This window comes from Acipenser ruthenus, chromosome 15 (assembly GCF_902713425.1).
Source record: "Acipenser ruthenus chromosome 15, fAciRut3.2 maternal haplotype, whole genome shotgun sequence".
NCBI classification, from domain to species: domain Eukaryota; kingdom Metazoa; phylum Chordata; class Actinopteri; order Acipenseriformes; family Acipenseridae; genus Acipenser; species Acipenser ruthenus.
In genome coordinates, this window is record NC_081203.1 from 20,930,802 (window position 1) to 20,958,375 (window position 27,574).

Here is a 27,574-nt window from a genome sequence, read left to right on the forward strand (position 1 = left end):
TAGTATTAAAATGGGAGGCAGGCCGATGAAGGGAAGAACACAAGATGAAGAACAAGATTGGCAAGATGCCACTTGCATGTGTAGCCAGAAGAAATACTTCAGATGTGTGCCGAACAAGAGCCTCTGATGGGTTGGGCCTTGAGAAGTGTGCCATACTGATGCCTAATTTGCGAACTTACTGACTTAAGAAATCTTCCACATTTACTATGCATGGTATGATATACTACGTACTTGTGATTGTACTGACACCATTATAATGTATTTACTGGGACATAAATGTTATGATATAATGGCAAGCATTGTCCTCTTATTCATTTCATTGGACTTCGTGATGTCATAGCCACAGCGATATCTCAGGACATCGCCATGGTTCTCTTAATCCTATTTTTTATTAGTTGTTTTTATTTTCAAATGACCTCGAAGCCATTGTATAATCGTATGGCACTCCAGGATGAGTGTCGTTGTGAGATATTGCCACTTCTCAGGTTACATGAAGACATTTGAGTTCACCTTGTGCCTTACAACATACCTGAGGCGTACAACAACACACACCTTGTCATGTTATATTACTTAACTGTCCTGTTTCATTCTGTTAGAGTTGGGTGTTAATATCTAAATAGGACACTAATTAGGTAAGATCCTCACTCTGAAGGAGCTGGAGAAATCCTAACTGGGACTAGACGGTTCCAACTGAAACCATTTTGGTCTCTGTCTGATTTCAAATCGATTCCAGCTCTGTCTCAGTGACAGATGCTATGCAGTAAATTAGCTGTTTAAATAAGCTGTTTGGTTTCTGCTCATTTCTAAGTTTAAATAACTGACAATTATGCATTTCCGATTTCTTAACAGGAACAAAATTAATTCAATTGGGTCATGTGTTTTACCTGTCGGCTGTACAAATGTGTGTTCTCTTTCATTTCAGCACACCAAGAACATTGTGCCGAAGAGGATCATTTGAAAACTGCTCTAGGAAGGTATTTTTCCATTTACAATTCCTATTTATAAACTATCTCATTCAAACAAACCCCACCACGATCCAAATTCTAGTTCAATAGATCAGGACAAACCATATTCATACTGTATGTGACTTACAAAAATTAACAATTGGCTAAAACCTGTTTGGTTTGAGAGTCCACCACCTGGTCTGCTGCACGAGGCAGCAGATCAAAAGCAATAGAAGGAGAAGTTACCCGTCCATTTATATTGCTCTTATAAGCCAGATTGGATGAGGTGATGTGTGCAGGGGGCAGCCCTTCCTCCCAAGCCTAAGCTTTTATAAAACGGGTCAAGTTGCTTTTAAAGCAGTGCTTATTTTGTGTAGACAGTTGTATTTATGGTAGATCACATACCGTACTGGCAAAGTTCCCATTGGCAGTGTACAGTGTATCATGATTTTTATTTCCCACATGCTTGCTCCTATAAATATCTAATGTTTTCTTTAGCGCTACATCGGACAGTTAAAAAAAAAGGTAGCCAACCATAATTGATGGCTGTAGTAATTCAGCATATGCAGCAGAGATAAGAGCCATTCGGCACCACATCAGATAAGTAATGCTTGTAATTTGTGAACCTGTCTGTAGTAATTAGCACTTACTGATAAGGACCCTCTGAAATGAAGCTTGAAGGAAAAATCCTGCAGAGTATTTGAACTGAACACCCAGACCAATGCAAGCCAGAAAGTTATTTACAAATCCACAGGCCTTCGGTTAAACCTCGGGACAGCACTGATTTATGGCTGTTGTCCGAGGCAGATTGTGATTGGAACTGAGCCTGGAATTTTAAAAGCAGATGCCTTTAATATATTACCAGTACCTTTTCTTCTGCAATTGTATTTATTCCATCGTCAGTGTGTCTGTGTAGGTGGTGCTGGAAAAAGCACTCAAATTATTTGTGTAAGACTGGCATGGAAAATGCATTGGTTATAGAATAATAAACATTGTCACACTGATCCTGTCGTATGTAAATACAGCAACCCTAGAAAATATGTTGTGGAGGATGCAAGAGATACAAGAGATATGCATAAACAATTAGCACGCTGTTGAATGTAATCACTCATGCAGTAGTTCCTCTTACTCATATCCTCTGCATGTATACATTCGAAATGGGCTTCACAGTACAGTACAGAGCCATTCACAAATACCAGAACAGAGTCTGCTTTCTAACAGTTTAACACAGCGTTTTCACTACAGGGAGGCATACTGGAGGCAGCAGCAGGGTTTAAGTGTGTTTGGGTGCTGGTTAAGCCTCATGGAGCCAAGTCTATAGTATATATACATTGGTATGAACGTGAGATGTTTTTCAATAATCGCTTCTTCTTTTCCATAAGTACAATAATGACAATGCTGTTGAAGCTGTGAGCAAATCAATCAGAGTTCTTTATTGTACTGTATACATTGGCAACTTACTGACTTGTAAACAGTTCTTACTTCTTTATTAACAGATAAAAGTTATCAATCACCAGGCAAAGCATTGCACATACCCTGATTCCAAATGATCACCCTTTGTGTCAACGCATAAATGAGTGCCATCATATAGCAGTGTGAGTTCACAACGACTAGCCTCTTTTATTAGAAATACTAAAATAAACAAAATTTCAATGACAAAAGTCTTTTTCAATGTCTTCAGATGTTTTCCTGTAGCTTTCAGTAAACCCAAGAGGCATGATACACATTCAAACTGCTCACATCTGAAGTAGCACACTTGCTCCTGAGGAAATAATGTTTTTGAATGGCTGCTTTTATCAGACAATATACAGACGTGCTCAGATTTGTTGGTACCCCTCCACAAAAAACGAAGAATGCACAATTTTCTCTGAAATAACTTGAAACTGACAAAAGTAATTGGCATCCACCATTGTTTATTCCATATTTAATAGAAATCAGACTTTGCTTTTGATTTTTTATTCAACATAATATTGTAAATAAGAAAACAAATGAAAATGGCATGGACAAAAATGATGGGACCGCTAACCTTATATTTTGTTGCACAACCTTTAGAGGCAATCACTGCAATCAAATGTTTTCTGTAGCTCTCAATGAGACTTCTGCACCTGTTAACAGGTAGTTTGGCCCACTCTTCCTGAGCAAACTGCTCCAGCTGTCTCAGGTTTGACGGGTGCCTTCTCCAGACTACAAGTTTCAGCTCTTTCCATAGATGTTCGACAGGATTCAGATCAGGACTCATAGAAGGCCACTTCAGAATATTCCAATGTTTTGTTCTTATCCATTCTTGGGTGCTTTTAGCTGTGTGTTTTGGGTCATTATCCTGTTGGAGGACCCATGACCTGCGACTGAGACAGAGCTTTCTGACACTGGGCAGTACGTTTCACTCCAGAATGCCTTGATAGTCTTGAGATTTCATTGTGCCCTGCACAGATTCAAGGCACCCTGTGCCAGGCGCAGCAAAGCAGCCCCAAAACATAACCGAGCCTCCTCCATGTTTCACTGTAGGTATGGTGTTCTTTTCTTTGAAAGCTTCATTTTTTCGTCTGTGAACATAGAGCTGATGTGACTTGCCAAAAAGCTCCAGTTTTGACTCATCTGTCCAAAGGACATTCTCCCAGAAGGATTGTGGCTTGTCAATATGCATTTTAGCAACTTCCAGTCTGGCTTTTTTATGTTTTTCTGTCAAAAGTGGAGTCCTCCTGGTCCTCCAGAAACTGACGTACCTTCACCTTGGAGTTCAGCTTGTATCTCTTTGGCAGTTATCCTTGGTTCTTTTTCTACCATTTGCACTATCCTTCTGTTCAATCTGGGGTCGATTTTCCTCTTGCGGCCACGCCCAGGGAGGTTGGCTACAGTTCCATGGACCTTAAACTTCTTAATAATATTTGCAGCTGTTGTCAAAGGAACATCAAGCTGCTTGGAGATGGTCTTGTAGCCTTTACCTTTACCATGCTTGTCTATTATTTTCTTTCTGATCTCCTCAGACAACTCTCTCCTTTGCTTTCTCTGGTCCATGTTCAGTGTGGTGCACACAATGATACCAAACAGCACAGTGACTACTTTTCTCCATTTAAATAGGCTGAATGACTGATTACAAGATTGGAGACATGTGTGATACTAATTAAAGAAACGAATTAGTTTGAAATATCACTATAATCCAATTATTTATTATCTTTTCTAAGGGGTACCAACAAATGTGTCCAGGCCATTTTAGAATATCTTTGTAGAATAAGCAATAATTCATCTCTTTTCACAGCTTCTTTGCTTTATTCTATGACATACCAAAGGCATGCAAGTATACATGATAAAATAGCTTTTAATTTCATCACTTTTCAGGAGGAATGAAGCATTATTTCAATGAGCTGTAAGGGTACCAACAAATTTGAGCACGTCTGTAGGTAGAACCATTGTATTATATTGTCCCTTTTCCTAAGAAAAAACACATTCTAATTGCCGTAGCTGCACTTTTGTAACAAGCCCTATAGATCTATATTTTCCATGCCTACCTGAACCAGTATGCAATTCTAATTTGTTAATTTTATGTTTCTCTTTTTTCTGAGGTTTCCTTATACATCCACATTTTATGGCTCATTAAGTGTTGCCCCCACATGATATGCAGGTGTACATTAGTTATGCAGCAAATGAGCTGTGGGTTATTGAGGACATAAATTTCAATTGTCAGGGTTTTTACTGTTATTGGTTTAAAGACGCTTTGTAGCTTTCATGTCTTACATGAAAAATGTTAGGTCACATCTTGAAACCGTGACACACAACTTTACACTGCTTTTGAAAGGTCAAAAATGCAGCACTTACAAAAGGTCTTATTTAAAATATGAAAGTGTGTCTAAAGAAATACTTATCATTGAATAGGAGGACTATAGGGTAAGAGAGACCATATTTCACAAGTGTCCTACATCATCCAAGCTTTAAAAACTATCAATACTGGACAATACCTAGAAATAGTTACTCCATCCCATAAAACAATATATATATATATATATATATATATATATATATATATATATATATATATATATATATATACTGTATATATTGATGTTTTATATAAAATAATTAAATGAATCATTGATTTTGACATTAAAAATAGCAATTTCCACAGACCCACTAATCATCTTTTGTCCAAGGATATTCTTTAGATCGGTCACAGTGTTTTTTTCTATAGCCATCCTCTGTGTATTTAAAGTGACAGTCGACCTCAGAAACTGGTAGTCGACTAATCGCACATCATGTGACGTCATCAGTGTCGTCAGACAGTGTTACGTGTGGCTGGGTTGACAGGGACGGAATCTGCCAGACGCAAGATGAAGGCAGCGCCATTTTACTTTCAACGTCTTCTTTGACCACACCTTCATAATGCACTTCCTCTGAGTTCTAGTAGTGAACAAGCAGTGCCAGTATTTTAATGGTATTCAGCCTGTTACTGTACATACAAATCCACACTGTAATGCCTGTCACATGTTGATGGGGGCAGATTATTGAGGAACACGTTTTAATATTTCCAGTGATTTCTTTTCAGCATGTAGCATGACCTCAGTCATACAAAATCTGGTACAAAATAGACAATCTATCACATAGGGACTAGTAGAGCTTCCACTTTGAAAAAACAAATCTCAAACAAGACTTCAGATATTGAAGTTGAATGTGCATGACAGAAAACAGAACATAAAGTCTGATCATCCATTAATTCCAATCTGAGAGACATCAGCACACAAATCCGTGTACCATCTATTTATCAATCTGTTTATCTGTTTATCAGCTGTCGCCAAAGCAAATACAGTATAGTGAATTTATATATGAGGAAACTTCACTAGATGCACTGGCGCTTACTTCTGTAAAAACGCTAATCTCCCCTGAGTTATATATATATAAACAATATTCCAAAACAACCAATCAGAATAATTACAAACATCATCATTATTTATCTACCTTTTTACCAAATTTTTTAACATAATCTTCTTTGTGTAATTTGAAAAATAACATTACAATGCATACTGATGGGCACCTGTAAATATCACCAATTTCAATGTCTATATACTGTGTGTAGTTATACCTTTCTTTTTTTTTAAATGTGTAGGTGAGGCATGTAGTAACATACAGTATATCACTGAATTTGTGTTACTTAATTACAGTCAGTTTGAATGACAAATAATTACATAGTTTACTTTTTGCTCACTTAAAATTGACAAAGACCGCAGACAACTCCCTTGTAGGATTAATGATCACAGTAATTAAATGTTAAAAAATGATGCATGAGTACTATAGGTTAGTAGATAGTCATTTTTATTAAGTTTGTTTCAATATTTATTTCTATAGTTTAAATGTTTGAGCTCTGTTTGCTTGGGGTGGGTGTACTTTGATACAATATTTCTATAACTAGTTGACCACCATTAAAGGTATACAATGTACTTCACTGTTTTGAGGTATTTTAGTGATTACTGTAGGAATGTGAATTGTTTTTAGATATGTCATTGCTTGAGTGTTGTTGCATTTAAAACCTGATGGGTTTTGAGAGATTGAGAGGCAATTTTGCTTTGATTAAATCTTTTATGTGGTTTTCCTTTGAAGGGCAGTAAATGGTGGTTCAATTCCTCTGGTATCAGCACCAGGACTGTGGTTCAAGGCAGTTTGCAGCACTGAGAATAAAAACAGACACATCTGATGATTGAAACTGTGGGTGAAGCTGAGACCACCAAACTCACTTTATTTGTAACCTAAGATGGATTGGGACCCATGTCTCCAGAGGTGAAAGCCTAGTGCACTCTCATTAAAAAAAAAATCCCCAGTTCCCACACACACACCTGAAAGGAAACATGAATGTGCCGATAACTAAATGAAAGTACAAGAAAAGACGAGGAGGGCCGGACCATGATTTCTGTCCATGTGTGTGCTCCCAGGAAGCTCAGAGGTGTTTGAAGGTTAGTTTATGCTTGGCAGACTCTACTGGCAAGGCCTCTGAAGCCAGGGGGTAGTTATGGTAATTACAGCAGACCTGGCTACTGACTCACAAGCTGCCCCTCAGGGAAGCTGAGAGCTCCCCCAGCAGGTTTATGTGTTGACAGTTTTCTTTTCCCCACAGCTTTGAAGACACAGTGAGATATTTTGGTGTGAAGCCAAAGTCGGGGGACAAGGAGATCACTCCAAACGTTGTCTTTATGCTGTGGTTTGAGTTCTGTAATGACTTCAAGAACGTTTGGAAGCGAGAGAACAAAAATATTTCCAAAGAAAGGTAAGGCAAGCATCATTTAAAAAAAAAAACAAGCTTCAAGACTCAAGCTTGGTAATGTTCCCCTACTAAAAAATACTATGCTGTTCAGACTTGTATTAGTTATATGGTAGAAGCATAGTAAAGTGTGAACAAAAACAAAAATGATTGAGAAGAATGGTTAAGCACAGTAAATGCATTAAAAAAGCAAAGGCAATTTAAAGCTATATTTTCCAAGAGTTTACTCCAGTTTTAATTAACTCCTGTCACCTATCAACTTGAACTGGTATCAAACATAAGTCATTTAATTGAAGGTGTCTAATCACTCTCGAGTTGTCGAAGCTTTATAAAATATGGCCCTTAGTGTGCAAAGTTACCATGGTCATCTATTAAGGCACTTTTAAGTTATACTGGACAGATACATCAATTGTAACTATAATATTTATTTTTAGTGCTTTTATTTCATGCTTTAAACTTTTTTTCCTAAAAAGATAATCCCACATAATCCGATAAATTGCCAATTTTCAATAAATTTCAATTACCTCCAAAAGAGCGCTTCCTTAATTTGAAACAGATTGCTTACCTCTTGTGCATTTTTATGCTGAACAAGCCTAAATGAGGCAATGTTAATGCTGCAGACAGTAAAGACAAATAAAAGTGACTGCTTCTACCAGTTATTAAAGTGCACTGGCATCAAAGGAAAGCCCCAAGACTCAGGCCACACTTAGCACAATGTCAAAGCCCCACACTGGATTTACGACACCACATCTGACCCCAGATCCTGCTGGGGACATGAAACTGTGTGACACCACATCGCGCAACAGTCTTTTATTGGTGTGAGGAAGAAATTCCTCCAAATTGAGAGAGTTCCAAGAAGACTCCTTAAAGCTGCTGAGATCTAAGGAGCTCATACTGAGGCACGCACACACTGAGACACACACACTTACGCACTCACACACTGAAACACACATGCACACTGAGACACACACACTTACGCACTCACACACTGAAACACACATGCACACTGAGACACACACACTTACGCACTCACACACTGAAACACACATGCACACTGAGACACACACACTTACGCACTCACACACTGAAACACACATGCACACTGAGACACACACACTTACGCACTCACACACTGAAACACACATGCACACTGAGACACACACACTTACGCACTCACACACTGAAACACACATGCACACTGAGACACACACACTTACGCACTCACACACTGAAACACACATGCACACTGAGACACACACACTTACGCACTCACACACTGAAACACACATGCACACTGAGACACACACACTTACGCACACACACACTGAAACACACATGCACACTGAGACACACACACTTACGCACTCACACACTGAAACACACACACACACACAGATATACACATATATACAGTAGCACTGTATCTATGAATACATTTATATATACTATGACAGATAGGTGTACATTTTTATACAGCTATAGTTTGAAACATAATTTTCTCTTAGGATTGTATAGTCTAGGGTCTAAATAGCTTAAGAAAGAAACATTTTAATTAGAAATGTTCATTTATGGTGGGACAAATATTAGTGTATTTAAATGCCATCAAAATTGTTTGGAAGGCAAAAACTGATGTTAAAGTCTGTGCCAAAAGTAACGTCTTAGCATGTTCACAGTCAAAACAGAATGCTTCTTTAAACAATGGTAAAAGTGTTTCTCCTAAAGAAATGTTCTTGTGTTTTATGCAAATGTTTAATTTGAAACTAAACTATACATATGTATATATGCAGTTGGATTTTTAACAAAACATAAAAAGGTCCTGTTTGTCCCACCAGTCTTTGCATTACTAACAGTTATTTACTTGGGTATTGGGTTACTCTTTTTGTTTTTAATTTAAAATCAATTTAAGCGAGTGTCAACATCTGTGTTCAGAGCAGTCCCTGCTTTCATAAAAAAAATGTGTGGTGAAGTTGGACTTAAACTGCTGATTACACTGATTATATTGTGTTAAAATACATGAGCATGTTGGACATGTTCAGTAGTGTTCTAATTACCACAGAATAAAATAGCTGTTTAAAGACTAATTAAGATCAGTCCACTTGAAGTTTGAATTAAAATAACTGATTTGCCATTGTGTCCTATTTATTATTAAAATAGTGCTGCTACCTATTGATGTTATACATGAATGATTTCAAACCCAATTCACACAACTGCCCACAGAAAAGCAAGAATACTAACACTGTGCTGTGAACACAATTTCTTCATCATTGTATGTGGAATATTAGGGATGCTAATGTAAATTACAGCTTATGAGCAAACGGGAAAAGAACCAAATAATTTTAATGAGAAACCAATGCTGGAGAAAAGGGGGACCATGCAATTAAAATCGAAACTAAACAAAATTTGCTTTCTTAGCATTTATTTTATTGACTTGTATAAATCAATTAGGGCTTTGAAATAGTGTAAAATATTATACAAGAGGAACCAGACACATTTAAAATCTTTATTGCTGATTCCTCAGACGCTCTTGGGAAAAGTAAAAACAGAAAGTAGTAGAACGCAACACAACACAGGGAGTTAACCGTTTAAACACAGATTTGTCTTTGGTTTTTTTTCTCTTGACGCTTTTGAACAAAATGTTTTGCAGGGACAGAATCTGGGCTAATAGTTTTCCATTTCAGCTGACAGTTTTATATAAAATGATTTTTAAAATGACAAAACAGATGTTCCATCACAATGCAGTGAGTTTGTTAGAGATTTTCCTTTTTAAACAGAATTTAACAAAATTAGCAGTGCACACTCCTAGTGGTCACCTTTACTGGCCTCGGTACAGCAGTGCCACGTGGTTCAGAGACTGACCAAAAGGCAGAAACCCATGAATGCAGAAACGATAATGACAATGAAGAACACTTACAACAAATAGATTTTTAAAAATCTATATTATGCAAATTTGGAGGTTATAATGAATTCATTTAGCCTTTTCATGCATGAAATATTTATAAAAAAAATAGCTGAAAAAAGTTTTTTTGGACACATAATAAATATAATTTTCACAGATTTTTTTCCTTTTTTTCCATTGCTTTAATAGGGAACAAATTGCATCCTCTTATGAGGCTATTACGCATTTGTGTCTTCCGTACATTATGTCTCTGTATAAAGACTAGAAGAGAGTTTTTTTTTTATCTATCTCCATATGAGGTTGCCATGCATGAAAGGGTTAATGTAGATTTTTTTTATTTTTTTTATTTTCAGGAACAAGGTTAAAAAAATGTAATAAAACCAAAATACACCTTATCAAAAACGTTTCTTTTCAAAGCATTTTTTGCTTCTTTTTAAGTTAACTTCATTGTAAATCAAAGTTTCTCATGATTAACCAAAGTAAGAAAACAAGCAACAGGTTTGCGTTTTAATAAAAAGTGAAACATGGCAGGTAGGGCTTTTCTTTTTTATCTTTGCAAGGTTATGCTCAAATAATAATGATAATAATAATGACTAGACAGCCTCTTTTAAATCTGCATTGATTTATACAAGTGTTTGTATTAGTAGCCTGTGGGTTCAATAAAGGTGTTACACAGTGGAGAGATTAACAGAATAAGACCCTCAAGAGACCACCCTCCAGGCCCTGTTTAGTGAGGCTCAGTCCCCATTAATGTGCATGGCATGTGGGTTCTTTAAGTGGGGAATGCCTCAATCCATGTCTCTCTACACAGCAGGAAACACACAGCTTTTTTAATTTTTCTGTTCTTTCAAAATATCACTTCAAATAAATTAGTAAAACATTGAAAGCACCTGGAATGGATTTACTGCTGCGTAACAGTACTGGTATATATATATCTATATAAGATTCTGGGCTACACCATGGTAAAAGCACAGTAAAGTTGTCTTAGTCTTAGTACTCATGGCAAAACACAGCTCAGCATGATAGAGCATAAGAAAGATGTGTCAAGCCTAGTAAAAGATTGATATAATCTACAAAATTACCATGACAATGAAGACTTCAGTGATTCAGTGCTTTCTAGTCATATTCAGCACAAATTTAGACTTATCCAGACAAACTCATCAATATACAACATGCATAGGTTCTTGGAATAAGTGTGGATTATAGCCAGTTTAATATCATTTTAATGGAATCCCTGGCAATGCTCTTGTAGGTAAAATGGAAATACTTTTCTGTGGCTGAGCTTGCTGGTGTAATCATTAGGAGACTGAGTCCAAGCTTCATAGTGATGATGAGTGATAGTGAAAGTCTTCTTTAGAAGAAACAGGTTTTACAGCTGGTCCGATTTCATGCTTCCACTGAATTCCAGTGGTTTGCCTTTTGTCCCACAAGGAATTTCTGAACACAACCATCTATGGATGACAGCTTTTTGTCATCCGTCTTGTGCATACCATGTACATTTTCTTTCTTTCTTTCTTTCTTTCTTTCTTTCTTTCATTCATTCTTTCACAACCATAAAATATGTTGTATACATTATTTCACAAAACATCAGTGCTTCCTAAATTAGTGAATCACTTTGCTGCTTTTAAAAAGGTGCTGAGATAAAGATTTCTGTTTTCTGTCTTTATCTTATTATTTATGGTTTACATGTATGTAATCTAATAGTAAATTTAGTAAAGGTAGTGCTTCAGGTTTGCATTGCTAATATGCTAGTCTATGTTATTAGCTTTCTACCGAGCCATTGCTTTAACACTGAAGGCAGCTTAAAACAAGCCACAAAGCATCTGTAGTTTACACCCACAAGAAATGTTCCTGGCAATTACAAAATGTTCTTTTGGTCTGTAGACGTGTTTAATTGTAACTGAATTTAAACAAGACGTTGTCAAACAGGCCACACGCTGATGTGATATAAACAATGTATTATATTATAGCCATAAATATACAACCGAAATTATGTATTCACCCTGCACTGCTGCTTTCCTCAAATTAGCCATATAATGCTGTATTGGGAAGTAGTTAAATGTTGTGATCCATGTTAGTACAGCCTATACATCTCATGCTGCATCAGAGCTGGGTGGGCATTTGATTGCTCACAGCTCCCTGTTACTGAAACAAAGTACAATACGTGTCTCTGCTCCTCACGATGCCTGTTACTGTAAAGAGCTTTGGAATACTGAGTGGATATAAAATCAGTCTGCGGTGGTGGAGCAGGTCCTCCAGTCAGTCTGACTGTATACGTGTTATTGCTTTACTTGATTCATGAGCTCTGTTTATCTTGTGGAATGGATCTCCACCTAACGGTTGATGAGTTAATAATACTGACAGCAGCATAAGACCTGTACTTACCACTCGAGTGTAGAGCTCTAGACATTCGTCTTTGAACCGTATGCTTTGCAGTTTGTGTCCTGCCTTTGCTTTTCCATTCAATTCAGTGGGCTGAAATACTAATTTATTGCAATGGCAGAAACAGCAGAATGACGCATTTTCATAAAGAGGCGTTCGCACAACATCGCTTGATTGATGGGATCGTTCTAATGGGTTAGGAATGTTTGTGTTACACAGCAGCATTGCCAACAGGAGTCACCCATCTGTATGGACATTTTACTTTGTCAAATAAGCTCATGGTTTTATCATAGTGTCTTGTTCGTTAATCATTTCTATATATTATTGACTTTTTAAAATGTTACTTATTTTTCTATGCAATTATGTATTTGAAGGCTGGAACTGATCGCAGTGATATATTTAGCATTTCACGAGATTTCTCTTACATTTCAATGTCTTAATCCCTTCAGTGTCTTCATCGCTCCTGTCATTTACATTTCTGTCATTTCTCTTCCTATTCTCCTTCAATAAAACATATTTAGAGACTTGTACAAGATTGCTAATACCGTCAAAACTGTCTGTCCCAAAGCTCGAAAAATTAAATGACATTTTATTTAGGTGATGGATTGGTTTTACCAGCTAATGGTTTTCAGTCAATACAAATCAATTAATTATCAATCAAAACCTTTATTTATCCAGATGAGTCAATTGAGAACAAATTCTCATTTACAATGACAACCTGGCAAGGGCAACACCGCAGCAAACCACATAAAATCCAATAAATAAAGAGTAAAAACAACACATAAAACGTCGACCCTACAGCTAAAAGCATTCTCAGATATGAACCGTTCTAATTTTTGTCAAAACTCAATCCAGTCATTGGCTGCCGCAAACTGAAATGAGGGACAACCATAAACTCTTAATACCCTGGGAAACTACACAAGTAAGCAGGCGTTTTCTCAATTAAGGTTCGGTAGATTAACATATACCAGTCGCCTTGTATGTAGAGAGGGTTAATTAATCAGATTGTAAAGGTCGATTTGTAAATGGTGAATTGTCACCAGTGACAAAACTTGTAGCAGAATGTTATAAAACATTAAGTTTCATCAGTAAGGTTTTGGAGGCCATGTAACAAATAACATCAACATAATCTAAAATAGGAAGTAAAGACATTTGAACTAACATATATTTGGTGCAATGTGTAAAACAAGATTTGTAATGATAAAGGAAACCAAGTCTATATTCCATTTTATTTTCTAAGCCTATGTGTGTGCAGCCATCTTTTTTGTACATCGAAAGTTCTGATAACAGAAGCTGTCTGAAGAGCCTCTCCAATGCTGGAAGTCCAAGCATCCCCCTCCTTGGCTCCTGAGTCTCTTGAGATGTTTAACACCATTATAGTTGACGGCTGAAAACATTTGGACCCCATAGCACCATTTATGCCTGTTTAGGAAATTCACTGTGCAATGTTCTCACATTCCATATGAGAAAATACTTCTTTAGTCCTGCCAAAAATGCAGCTTTCTCTAATTGCAAAGATATATACCTGCTGCTCGATTCCTGCAGTGACTGCCTCTTTAATTGCTAGTTTCTCGTCCCTAATTATTTCTGTGCTGTCCAGGGATCTTTTGACCGCCAGGTCTCCACACTTTGTGCCTCATTTAACACTTTACTAACCACTAAGCTCAAATAACAGGACAAAGTGGATCATTTTTGTAAACTTGCATACACATTTTATCCCCCATTAATCATATGTGGTGGTAGTTGCTTTCCTATTCAACGATTAGCCACAACCAGCTCCCTCGTGTGCAGTCTCACTCCTGCCTCAGCCTCAGCTAATCTGTGAAGCAGAACTGACAACTGAGCAGTGCAAGGAAATACAGTTCCTAATGCTTCTCCTAGTTATTAATACTGTGTTAATATGCATTACCCATCTAGTGTTGTAAAATATGTCCAGCATTATTCACTGAATTAGTATTAACTTGGTGAGCTTTTAAGTATTAAAATCTGTGCTACATAACTCTTTGAAGAATAGGTAACAAATTGCACAAACTAACTTTGTGAGATTATTTTTTGGGCATGGGTTCACTCATTTAAAGAATGTAATTGGTTTATCTACTGTACAGCTATGGACAAAAGTTTTGTATCACCTAGAATTTTAGGATTGAGACATAATTAATAAAAAACTATATGCACATAATTTAGATCTTTCATTTAACATCATGTAATCAAAGAAACTACAAAATTAAATCACAAAAGTCTGCTGCCATAATAGTAGTACAGTATTTCATGTTAGATTTTGAAATGTCACATTTTAAAATGTGTCAGTTTTTCGTTAAGTATATGGAAAACTACAAAGTGGTTTGTAACGAAATATGTTATTGTAACAATATTCATCAGGTTTCATTCGGCTTTATGAAGCAAAATTAGTTCATTCTATCGGGTGATGCAAAACATTTGGCCATCGCTGTACTGCATGTAATAAGCATGATGTCACATGCTTCAGAAGGAAGGGATCTTTCTTAACCCATAACGTGGTGCTGCCCCTGCCAAGCTGCAGTGCTTTGATTTTCCATGGTGCACAGCTTGTGCAGTCTCTAAATATTTACTTACAAGCAGGCTGGCATGCTGGGTCACATTTCAATACATAGGGTTTTAGCTGTTCTATACAAAATCAGTATTTAAAACTTGATTTTCTTTTTTCAACCAATTCCAATGAAACAGAACATCTAATGGATACATGTTAACTCTTTTTTAAATTATTTAATTTATTTTCTAATTTATTTCAATTATGTTCGCATATGCTCCCCAAAGACACACAAGAAAATTAACTGCATCTATTCATGCTAATACAGCACACTGTTGGTAAAAATAACTAATAGACTGCTTTTTAACTAGTAACTTTCTGTATATTTGACAGTTTGCAATTTCTTTCTGAAAATTTACAGACAATTACTGATTTTTTTTTTGACAGTGTAGCCAGTAGAATGTGGTTTTGGGAGTAAAGAATGATACAAGTTAGGTTCCCTGGCCATTTGTATTCATGCAGGTACTATAGTTTCATTAATTGTGGGATTTATTACAGCATCATCTCTTCCCTGTGCAGATTGTGTTGATTTCTTAAGTGAACTGTAGTGAAAGTAAGCTTGAAAAAATGCAATGCTTTATTTAAAATTATATTATACAGTTTAGAATTAAGAACATTAATACACTTTTAAACTTTTAAATAGACTATTACACAGTGGATTATGATTGTTTAAAGTTGAATCCTGTGATGCAAAGGGTATAACAAGTACTAAAGAATGTTTAATAAAGAATGCCAGAAGACATTTCTTGAGTTGGAAAACACAATTCATATACTGCTCTACATAAAAGATGAACTTGGGAAATATAAAATGAGAATCTCAAGCTGATTTCAGCTTGTAATGGTAGCAACGCTGGTTTTTGAAGTGTGACTGTGTGATTCGGAAAAAGTCTAAATAGATCCCATTTTTAGCTTGCTATAATAAAACAATGTACCCCTAGGGTTAGTTTCTCTTTACAGTCATAAAGATGTGAGTGGTTGAGAGCGTCCTGACTGTTAGTAAATTGTTACCCTTTTTTATGCAGACTCAAGGAGGCCCAGCTGTCTGTCCAGAAAATGACAGCAGAAAAGAAGGTTGAAACCAAGAGGATAAGCCCCAACAGTCTGGTAAGAATGCATGTGTGTTACTTACCTAGTGACAGGACCAATGAGGCTATTATCGTGTGGCTTTAGCTGTGGCTTTTTGTTTTTGTTTATCTTAACTGTAATTGGCAGAGCGCTCAGAGTTTTTTATCAGCTTTTTGTGGTTTGCTAAATAGAAACATGCAGGTAATTTATACTGGATGCAAATCTCCACTTATCCTGTTAGTTCAGTGCAATAGATCTAGGAGGTTACAAAGATCGTAGCTTAGCCATATTTAATAACTGAGTTGAAGTGTATTATTCAAAACTATTCTTAACACATTATGTTTGGTTAATTGGTTCTTTTTTAAAGCCTCTATATTAGGACAACGTTATCATAACTGAAATGTAATCCTAGGCTTAAATCATCTCACTATAGCCAGTAATACTAAAAAGAAGATTAGTTATATTTAGAAAAGAAAAAAAAAGTCAATTAGAAGTATCTTTTTGTTTGTGTTATAAGATATGGTAAGACTGAGTTCAAATAGGTTACACAAACCAATGCCTTTAAAAGGTGAATCAGGGCTTGTAGTGTTTGGCCAACAGCACTGTCAGGGTTTCTGTTACAAAGGAGTCTTGGTGGAATGTTTACAGGAGATGCAGTGAAAGTCATTATGGTCTTGAAGGGAAAGGATTGCTTAACAATTCATTGGAGTCTTACAGTCGTCAATGAGGGGTGACCCTAAAAAATAATGCAAGCATGTGTGCACATAAGATTATATGATGTTAAATAAAATATCTAAATGATGTTCCTATATATATATTCTTTTTTTTTTTAATGTCTCAATCCTAAAATTCTAGGTGATATAAACTTTTGGCTATAGCTTTACAGTAATGGATTAATGTCGTAATTCCTACTTTGGTGCAAGCATTGTAAGCTACAGGTTCCATAACAGAAATGTAATTCTAAACTGTATTTAGCCATTCATTGCTGCTAATATGCATTTTCACAACATATATTCAGAAAGAAACTTTGTGTGCAGAAACAGTAATTCAATAAAACCACATGTGTTCAAGGTAATAGGATTGTAAATAATTAAGTAAATACTAATGCTAATGTTTTATCAGATTGTTCTTTGAAGGAGTATACAAAATGAAACTGAAATCAAGGTTAGGTTTCTCATTCAGCTGTTCTGAGTGTATTTGTAAGTAAAGACGTAATACCATATACATGCTTTAGTATATGTGGCTTATACAATCTGAATTTATTTTCATGTCTGAAGTGGATGCTTTATAAAATGTAAACACATAAGTAATCAAGGCCAGAAGTATTTTGTATGTGTTTTTCATAAAACTATCTGCCCGAGGCTTGTCAGTGTACAGTCAGACAATTAGTGTTTTCTTTATGTTTGTAAAATTAGTTTTTGATGTTTACAGACACATTCAGATCCGCTGGCAAACGGCCTGATAGTATTTGTCACATCTCATAGAGAATGACACAAAAGCAAAATTTAAAGAAAGCTGGTACATTTAAAATATGAACAACAAAGCTAACCTACAGTCATTATCCACGTTGCAATAGCAATCCCCCGTTTCCCTCTTATGCTTGATCAGTTTGAATTCCATACACGACAACAATAATCTCGGATCTTCCCATTTCAAATCAATGAAAGCTAGATATGAGCTTACAAGAGTAATATGTATAGGACAACAATCTCAGATTTTTTTTTTTTTTTTTTTATCTATGTATGTTAATCTGTATCTTTTCTTTCTCTCATTTTTATACATGCAGTTGATTTTACAGCATTCAATTTCTGACAAAAGTGAAATAAATTAAGTAGCAACATGCAACCGATCTTCCTTTTCTCATCACAGAAAGAACGGCTACGTCAGAAGGAAGCAACTGTGAGCACCAGCTAAAACAAGGAGAGTGGAACTGTGACTCGACAACGTTACACTTCGCTCTCAAACTACCAACGCTCAAGCGACTCCCGCTGCTAGCTGTACGCCACTCCTCCTGTCCAGTTGACGTGAGAACTCACGTGATGAGATCACTGGGCAACTAAAATATCCTTTGTTTACAGTTTGCAGGGGAGAAAGTCCCTCATAAAGTCATTCCTTCAGAAGCTTAGAGCAGGCAGTGATGTTTCTTTATCGTGCGTGAAAGCATAAATGCTTAGGAAGACCTGGGGCTATGAGGTCAACAGGCTGCTCTTATATCAATGTAATAAGGCCCTGCTATAAATAACCTCTATAAGTGGGGCGCTGCACTCAAACATACATGAGAGTTCCGAGGTTATTTTCTGGTTTAAAATGTTCACTGCTGAGCTGGTCTTATTTGGAATTTTAAGCAATACAAATGCATCATATCTTGAGGTCTTAATACTTGTTAGATACTTCTGAGAAGTTAAGGTGTGTTTAATGAAGAGTTCAAAGAAAAATATGGAGTCTTAGTGAAACTTTGATATGTTTATCTTAGGAGCTCAGATGTTGCCCGGGTTTATTGAAAGAGTCTGATATAAAGTTGTGATTGGTCTCTACCCTTTACCGTCTATATGTGCAGCATGGTTTTCATAATGACAGAATAAGCGGGTTTGCAGTCTGATTTAGGAGGTGCGATTACTGGTTGTGTATTTATAAAAGGGCCAGTCGACACATGCTTGTTTATAAAATTTGGTAGCATGTTTCCTACCAACATTACTTAAGATATATAAATACATTTAAATAAAACACATCTCCCAAATCAAGCCGTTAGTGCATCTACATGTCATCTCTTGTCTTGTTTGCAAGTGGCTTAAATTGTAGGAAGAGAAGTGAGATATTCTTTTATTCTAGTATTTTACAGTAATTCCCAGTCAGAGCAAGAACCTGCTAGCTCTTAAACTTGACATCAAAAAAATGAAGTACTTTCCCTAATAACTTGAAATAATATCGGCTAAAAATTATTAGCAAGATCAATGAATTTGAATTCTCGCCAACTTATATAAAAACAACAATTTACATTTAAAAACATGTGGTCTCTTTAAAACACTTATATTTTTGTTATTTCCTCAAAAAGAATATTGTATAATTAAATCTCTCTACTGTAGTAGGGATGTGTACATAAAAAAAATATATCTATATTTTCCTCCTAAATATCTATAGCTCAACCATAACACAAGTTTTTTTGTACATACTGTAAGGCTTTCCCAGGTATGAGTAAGACCTTGTGGTTAAATATCACATACCCTAATGATGCAGAAACAGAAGATTGTATTTTTCAGGAGATTGTCAGTAAAGCAAAAGGACTATTGTTTTCCAGTTATAAATATGTTTTTTTTTTTGTTTTTTTTTTACTGTTTCTGTGTTTTAACAATATTTGCAAAGACCAAACCAACCCGTATATCATGGTATATTTCTAGGTTGTGTTCAAACTAAATATTTTAAATATGTCTAATTTGTAAATGCATATCAACTGTCTGGTGTGAAAAGGTGCATATGAAGTTTTGAAGTTTTCCTTGCTGGGATGAAATTGTATATCAAATTGGTCTTAATTTTACTAAATAAAAAGTTTGTTTTAACCTTTAACATGGTTATGCTATTTACAAAATAATAAACTGAAAGTCATCTTAATGATGGGACCCAAATGATTATAAAATAAATACTGGAAAATATATATTGCTACTGTATATAATAGTCTGTATTATACTTTACTTTCAGCTAATTCCATGTTTTTTTCTATAGGGTTTAGAATTCAGACATTTATTAAAGGTTATGGTTTCTGTTTCTTTGTATTGTATTCACTCTGGCATTAACACTCATGTATTTATGTGCTAGAATGTATTTCTCAATGTGCAATAAAGTAGAGGATGAATGTATCCATAACAGTAAACAAATAAAACAGGGTGTAAAAATACTCTTCATTTGTTCAGTCGAATACACAACATCTGTTTTCTGCTTAATGGATTGCAAAAAATAGAGACATCAAAGGTAACAATATGCAATTAAACATACTGCCTGCAGACATATTGTATTGTGATCTTGCTGGCTTTGTCTCCCAGCTTGCCACAAGTGATTGTGGTCTATTCAAAATACAGTGAAACCTCTCTATTAGGGCTAGTCAAGGGGCCAACAAAATGTTATATATATATATATATTGAAGGTATAGTACCATTGAAGTCAATGGAATTGAGACTCCCCATATAAGCCTTAACTGTGTAGTTCCCTGTGTACTGAGGTCGCCTTGGAGAAGGTTTCACTGTATTACAATTGAATCTTACTGGACCTGGTCGTATTCACCTTGTCTTTCAGTACTCACGACCCAGGATAAGCATGGGGTTAATAAGAACTACTAAGGTTTCCTCTGTCCATAGTCCTGAAATGTGGTGTTAACAGAAGCTGCACAATTCATGTGGTCATTAGCCTCAATTCAGTTTGACTTGAAACAGATTAACAATAAATGTGTATGCTGCATGAAACATCTGAAGTGGGAAGAAGCTGTGAGGTTTAAATGTGGTGTTGAAATAAGAGTTTGGATATATTAATAGCCAACCATTTTATAATAGAAAATCTTCAATGCCATTTATTTTCAAAATTACAGCCTTTGGATTCATGGAAAATTGTTGTGTTTATACCAAATTGTCATATTCATATGTGGTCTTTGCTACATCATGTAGACCAAATGGATTTTCTGTGGTCTGGATAAGGACAAGACAGCTAATAACTGTTTGATACTGGCAATGCCATTCAGAGACAGTATCTAAAATAATCAATCTAGGATGTTGTGACGGCACTGACTGATTAACAGTAGCACTTGTGCCACAATACGATTGGCTACAATCCTTCAATTGGTTACAGTGATAGTGACCTCAGCCAATCATAACCAGATGTTTTTTCACAGAATGTTTGTGTGTAGAAATAAAGACCAGTTCTGAACGCAAATTCACTTCTTAGAATGTGTGATGTCACAATTCACCTAAATGTGAAAAGTGTAACCTGTGTATTCTTTAACAAACTACATGCTCACTCATTATTGAGGTCTTGTGGAAGTTGGTTAAAAACTGCTGGGTGTATTTGGTGAAATGTCATTAAAATCTAGATGAAATAATTTAAAGCAGTCTTGTTCGTTACCATTCTGTAGGCCAAAATAAGGCCTTTGGTCATGTGAGGTGCTGATTACAGAAACTTGTACTCGGCATAGATAAGACACACACCCCCAATTAGCCTTAGTAATGTTTTTTGCTGCTCGGATCATGGAGAGTTGAAGATTTTTAATGTCAATTGTAAAGTTCCAGTAGTAAGGCTTAATAAATGCTCTCTGGAGGATAATGGATAAATAGTTCCTACCTTTATATGTGTATAAATGATTCCCTTGAAGGATAAGCATAGGTCTATAAGCGTTCCACACAGTCACCACTGCACATGTAAAGATGTAACTGACATACTGACAGCTGCACTCATATGCTTTCAGATTCCGACTCTCTTAAAAGCTTTTTCTGAAGCATGCCCAGACCAAGTTTCATCACAATTGCATGCGCTTCTCAGACATAGCAAAAGATGCCTCTGTGTACCCCGCAATCATGATTTACTAAAATAAAATACTTCTGCTAAAGAATGTTCTTTTCAAGCTTCATCCCAATTAGACAGGCGGTTCTCTAGATACATGTAAAACTGGAAGTGCAGTCTATGGACTGCAAAACTTTAAATGACACAGAAAAACGAAAATCCTCCTTGTAAGATTGTGACAGGTGTAAGACTGTAGCTTTATTATCCAAGAGAATAATAAATACAAGTGGATATTCCATGTAATATTGATGTACCCATGCACTGTTATGCTAGTCGTGAAGGTTATTGTGAAAGCTTTATTTGGTTGCCATTGTACCTAAACGTCACAATTCATTAGTCAGGTTGGACCGCCAATGGAGGTATTCTCAATCTGCGCGTAATACCGACAGCACTATTTAGGCAATATATAATAAGAGGGAGAGCACTGGTGTGTATTATGTAGTCGATGGATGTTGTTTGAAGTCATTGTAGAGTTTGCAGAGAAGCTGGTGTCTCATTGCTTTTATAAATTATATACTTTAACGACGGAAAGTATCCACGAGGGTGAGGTTGGTGGAGTCCCAGCAAGAGATTAGCTCAAGGCAGGAAGAAAACTGAGCCCAGCGTTTTGAAGCGTTTTTTATTTGTGTGCTTTGTGTTAACACGGAACCCACTAAAAACAATTCAAGACCCATCCCATATTAGCGGTAGCGGTAATTCTATCTGCACTGTTGCAAATCGTGTTTGTTACAAAGGCTACAGGTCCAAAATATAACATATTTCTAATGAAACACATAATACAAATCAATATCCCCTCCTACATATTTTGAATGGAGAAGTGTGTTTATTTACATTGTATACGCCTTTACAGTTTTTAATCTTAAAATAAGCATCCCCTTATTGATATTATGACAAAACTTACAAGCCAAAAAGTATAATGTACCATCCGTACAATATCTTGCTTAGAATTGTTAGAGCCAACTACCACCAGCACTAGACGAATCAACTCATGTGTTTGTGTGCACTGTCGAGTAATGATTACCCCCATTTTCCCCCTCTGAACTTATTGAAACGGAATTGTATCGATATATTTAACCGAAATAAGAGCATATAACATTCATATTAACGATATACAATTCAGACATAATTACATTAAATATCCATATCACTTTGTTAACTATTCACATTCCACACAGTGGAAACTACCAAATCACCAGTAAATATTTAAATCCAAATAAAATACAAAATAAAATAAAATGGTGTGATGCTGGATGCTATAGTTTACGAAACAAAGCTGCACCCCGCTCCAGAGCGCTTGTAAAGCATTATTAGCCTTTCCAACACATTTATCAATGAGCTGGTGATGACACGTTTTACATTACACTGTGTGTGAATGGACTTTGTAAAAGCAACTGTGTAGCTTGTAAATTCAGTGCCTGGTGGCGCAAACGCAGCGATATTGAGCAATAGTAATGGGACTGACGAATGAATGGTCCCTTCTCATTGAACAAACTCTGTACTCTTTGTGAATGTGGTCATATGTTGAATGCCCTGTAGCACAGCTAATGATATTGATTAGTTCATTACTCAGGGACCAGTTTTGTCTTCAATCGAAACTGTCGGTTAGTTTGGAATAGTTCTATTATATTAGATAATGTTTCTAAAATTCAATCCCCGTATTGTCCCTTTACAATGTATATAAATGCGGTTGATTAAGGACCCCCTATACACAATAGAGAGTTGTATGCCCTCAAATAATTTGACAAAGTAGAACGGATGATCTAGTCGAGATCTATGGAAATACAACGACATTGTTTGACGCGCTGGATCCTTTTTCTTTTCGTAGGGGGCTGCAGTTCGGGGCAGTTGAGAGTGACAGTCATTGTAGTGAATCTTTTGGGCTTACAGAAGGAGCAAGACTGGAAGGAGCCTTCTTCCCTGCGGACGTGCCTGGGAATATAGAATGAGTTGCATTGGCCATAGCAAAACCGATTAATAATGGTGCGGCTGTTACATCCCTCCTCGTGGATAGTTTGCTTCAGCGGCTGCGTCTTGCACCAGTCCCGTTTCAGGTATCTGCGCTCCGTGACGTGCAGAGCTTCTTGGCTGGACTCGAGCACCTCCTCAGCGGGCATGGCAGTACCCCAGTCCGTTCCCCCTGACCTCGAGTCCGGTTGAGGCTGAGGCGGTGGGCGATGCTGTTCGGACTCATTGGGTTTGCTTTTATCCGGAGGGGGTATCGCTCCTTGAGAACCTCTGTTCTTCTTTTTTCCCTCACCATGGACCAAGAGCAACCCAAACACCAAGATGAGGACACAGGCAAAGTGAACACCACGGATCATCCTGCAAAAAACACACCAAAATAATGAAGGCCTTTACCCATAATATAGGCTGATAATCACATGGAAAACGAACTGTAAAAAGTAGGTATGTGTGTGGCATTTTCTTCTAAAGAGAAAATGTTAAAATGATGAAATGTTAAAAACGTCCTTTCTCTTTTTTTCTTTAGTGTGGTCAGCTCTGTGAAACAATATGCTGCAGAATGGAACACACATCTTAACATCTTATTTATTTATTTTTTTGCTTGAGTATATATGCACGTAAATAAACATTAACATGTAAAGTATATAGGTTACATGCTGCAAATTCGATTCATAGGGCCTACTATTGATGTTTCATTAATTTATGTACAAATATGTAATGTATTAAATGTTAATCACACTGAAATAGTTCATGTATGCTTAAGGGTATTATTAACAAGTTCACCATTAACATAATAATTCATATAATATAAATTGAGATACAATAAACAACGATGTTTCATTAATAGTATAGTTATATACTATAGATTCCAGTGTAATTTAGGCTTATACTTCAAATTACTGTGCTCAAAAATGCTGTACGTTATGTATCGTTCTAATATACGTTTCTTGTGATTTCTATTCGGTAATGTATGTTTCCCTTTTAAATACATTAAATCCATGGTTTTGTCCGGTGTAATACATACAGAAAAATCTTTAAAACAATAAACTAAAGTGAAAAATATTTTGTAACAGTAGAACATATTTAAGAGTAACACTGTCAAAAAACCAAACAAAAAAAAAACAAACGTATTTTTACCAAAAATATACCTTAATATTGACTTAATAAAACTGTATTTTTAGATTAATTCTAGTTTATGCTTCCGTATTATTAAAAACCTATATATATATATATATATATATATATATATATATATATATATATATATAAAGATACATGTACCGTAAAAATACAGGTTAGCATATGTTTTGTATGTATTTGGCATCACATAGGCCTATAGTTCACAGTAAAACGTTCAAAACCCCATCGTTTATTCAAGTGCTGCTTGTATAAATATTTAATTGGTAACTGTCCCTATATAAATACAGTCCTGTCATTGCTGGATTCGAATTAGAGCGCACAGAATGTAACTGGAGGGGATCTTTTAAATGTAACAGGATGGCGTAAAATAAATAGGCTCCCAAATAAACAGTACCAGACACTTATTCATCATGTTAGTTTCCAGTTGTTCAATTAGAAATTGTACAAAACAAAACAAGTTAACATACAACCTCATTGCGTGGAAGATATTACCTACAGTGAAACCAAATAATAGATAAGAACACTCAATATATTAATGTTTAAGTTAGAAATAATTTTCTACAGCTATAGATCTAAACCAAAAAAGTTGTATTTCAATAGTTTGTTACCACAATACACATTACAGTGTAAAACTGCCTTCATAAATAATACACTGTAAAAAAATTAAGTGTTCAATATTAATGTAAAATACTTTAAACAAATGGTGTACATTTAATACAACAGAAATATGCACTCGAATTAATCTACAAATACAGTTTTATTAAGTCAATATTAAGGTAGATTTACCGTAAACATACTTATTTTTTCACAATGTGTGTTAAAAATCTGTTGTGTAAGGTTTATCTTTAATTCTTAACTTTTGGTTTACGTTGTAAGTTACATTTAGTTATGCTAAATTATTCCAAATGTCTGCTGTGCATCAGTTTCCATTTTAGATGAAAGCGGAGATGAAAATGTTTGTGGTTTTTATACTGGGGTCTTGGGCGCCTATTGCTTGCATAAAGAGCAGGGCAGCCTAGTAAACATTGTGGAGTGTTACAAATACTATCACAGCTATAGCGGTTGTACTGCACACGTCACTCCGTTCAATAGGCTACTGAAATACTTACTGCCTACAGTAGTTCTGTAAAGGGTTGAAATATTAGGGTGTTCTTAAAAATAATGAAATACTGTATATAGATTTATAAAAGTTTCAACAATACGTTTTCTCTATTAGAGGATATCACTTCTCCAATAATTATTCTACAATAACTACCTGTATGCGCGATTATAAATATAAAATGACCCACCTGTCTCTTCTTAGGACTTACAGAGGCTGCGGTGCAAATTATTTGTGAGCGAATGCTGCGTTGTTGTTTTCTTGTTCAAGTTGAGAGATTGATTGCTGGATGTGGTAATTCACAGCACAGAAACAGCGTAGTGCTACTAGTCTGAAGTTGCCAATGATTCCATAGAAGGGGAGTCTGGTTCTGGGTACAAATTGCAGCAGCGCCGCACTGTCTCCTTTTTAAATGTCAGCCAGCTGAGATATGCGCCACAGCTCCTTTAACATTATTGGCTAGACACGATCCAAAGAACAATCAAGTTATCCGCCCCCTTAACACTTTCTCAAACCCGCAGCAGGAAACTGTACCGATCGCGCACATTGGCTTTACTTTCTCAGTGGCACCTATTGCCAAGCAAAGCCAGATTGTGCCACGATAGTGAATATACTGGCAAGTCTCGGGGCAAGCATTAATGGGACACGAGGGATCATTCACAGACGTGCATTTGTGTATTATTTTTCATATGTGTTCGATATGATTACATAAACTACACTATCGCAGGACTAAATGTTTTGGGGATATTATTATTATTATTATTACTCGGTTTACTTGCCGGTCTGAAAGCTTGAAATTCATTTGGAACGGATTCAATTCCACATTTGCATCGCTGATGGTAGGTGGTACTGTGAAAACATTCGCTATTGGTCTTTAACAGTATAGAATACTACATCTCGCAACCCTTTCATAATGAAGCAGCTTCATGCGTGCTGTGTGAAGAATCTTTTTATATCACAGTGCCTCAGTTGCAGGGCTAACTTATTTTACACGGTCAGTTTTATTAGAACCATTTGTTAGGGCACACCTTTTTTCAAAAGTGTGTATTTACTTTCTAAGAGAGTTTTCAAATGTAGTACTTCATATCTAATTAGCTGAGCACAGCTTCGCCTGTCTGTGTTTGTATTTTGAAGCAGGGTGGCAAAGCTGTGATTACACCTCACTTAACAGAGGTAAGAAAAACAAAGTTTATTTTAATTATAGTTCGACCTTTTTGACCCGCTAATTAAAAGGAGAATAGATTAACACAGTTACCAAAGTGTAATTAGAACCAATTACCGAGATCCACGTTTGTCAACACAACAGGATCGTTTCCATGTTTCATTCCAACAGCTGCGCCACTGTCGAGGTAAGTGGGTTTGCTCATTCATGTTGAAGAGGTTATTCGAATCCACACAGTTAAGTTAAGTTTTGTTGTTTGAAATTGTATACCTTTTAAAATGTAAAAGCAACGAAATATATCTAGGAGAGATTATTTAAAACAAATAGATTTGAATATGCATTTAATGTACTATATCAAACAAAAGTCAATAATATGGTAATGTATGCTATCAAACAAAAGTCAATAAAGATGCTTGAAACGTAACAGAAATGACGCATATTGGTTAACCTACACCGGAAGGAAAATGATTAATTAGATTAGTTTTCTTGGGAAATTCGTGAAAGAAGCGTGCTAATAGTACCTGCTAACATGTATTATTCGTAAAGATTCGAATACAGTGATAAAGCAAAGACGATAAA

At 36.0% G+C, this 27,574-nt stretch overlaps 2 protein-coding genes across 2 annotated transcripts in view; one reads left to right on the forward strand and one right to left on the reverse strand.

The window, feature by feature from the left end:
- LOC117422305 (formin-1-like) overlaps positions 1–19,851 on the forward strand; it is a 132,985-nt gene extending 113,134 nt beyond the window's left edge. The window contains 4 exon segments of the mRNA XM_058987413.1: positions 923–974; positions 7,042–7,191; positions 16,052–16,133; positions 17,964–19,851. Of these exon segments, the coding sequence (XP_058843396.1) occupies positions 923–974; positions 7,042–7,191; positions 16,052–16,133; positions 17,964–18,008 (329 nt within the window). The 3' untranslated portion in view covers positions 18,009–19,851.
- A 2,530-nt stretch (positions 19,852–22,381) lies between these two features.
- LOC117422307 (gremlin-1-like) lies at positions 22,382–26,236 on the reverse strand. Its single transcript, XM_034037147.3, has 2 exons — positions 26,024–26,236; positions 22,382–23,954 (listed from the first exon to the last, which is right to left on the reverse strand). The coding sequence occupies exon 2, from the start codon at positions 23,951–23,953 to the stop codon at positions 23,393–23,395; it is 561 nt and encodes a 186-aa protein (XP_033893038.1). The 5' UTR covers position 23,954; positions 26,024–26,236; the 3' UTR covers positions 22,382–23,392.
- Positions 26,237–27,574: the final 1,338 nt, after the last annotated feature.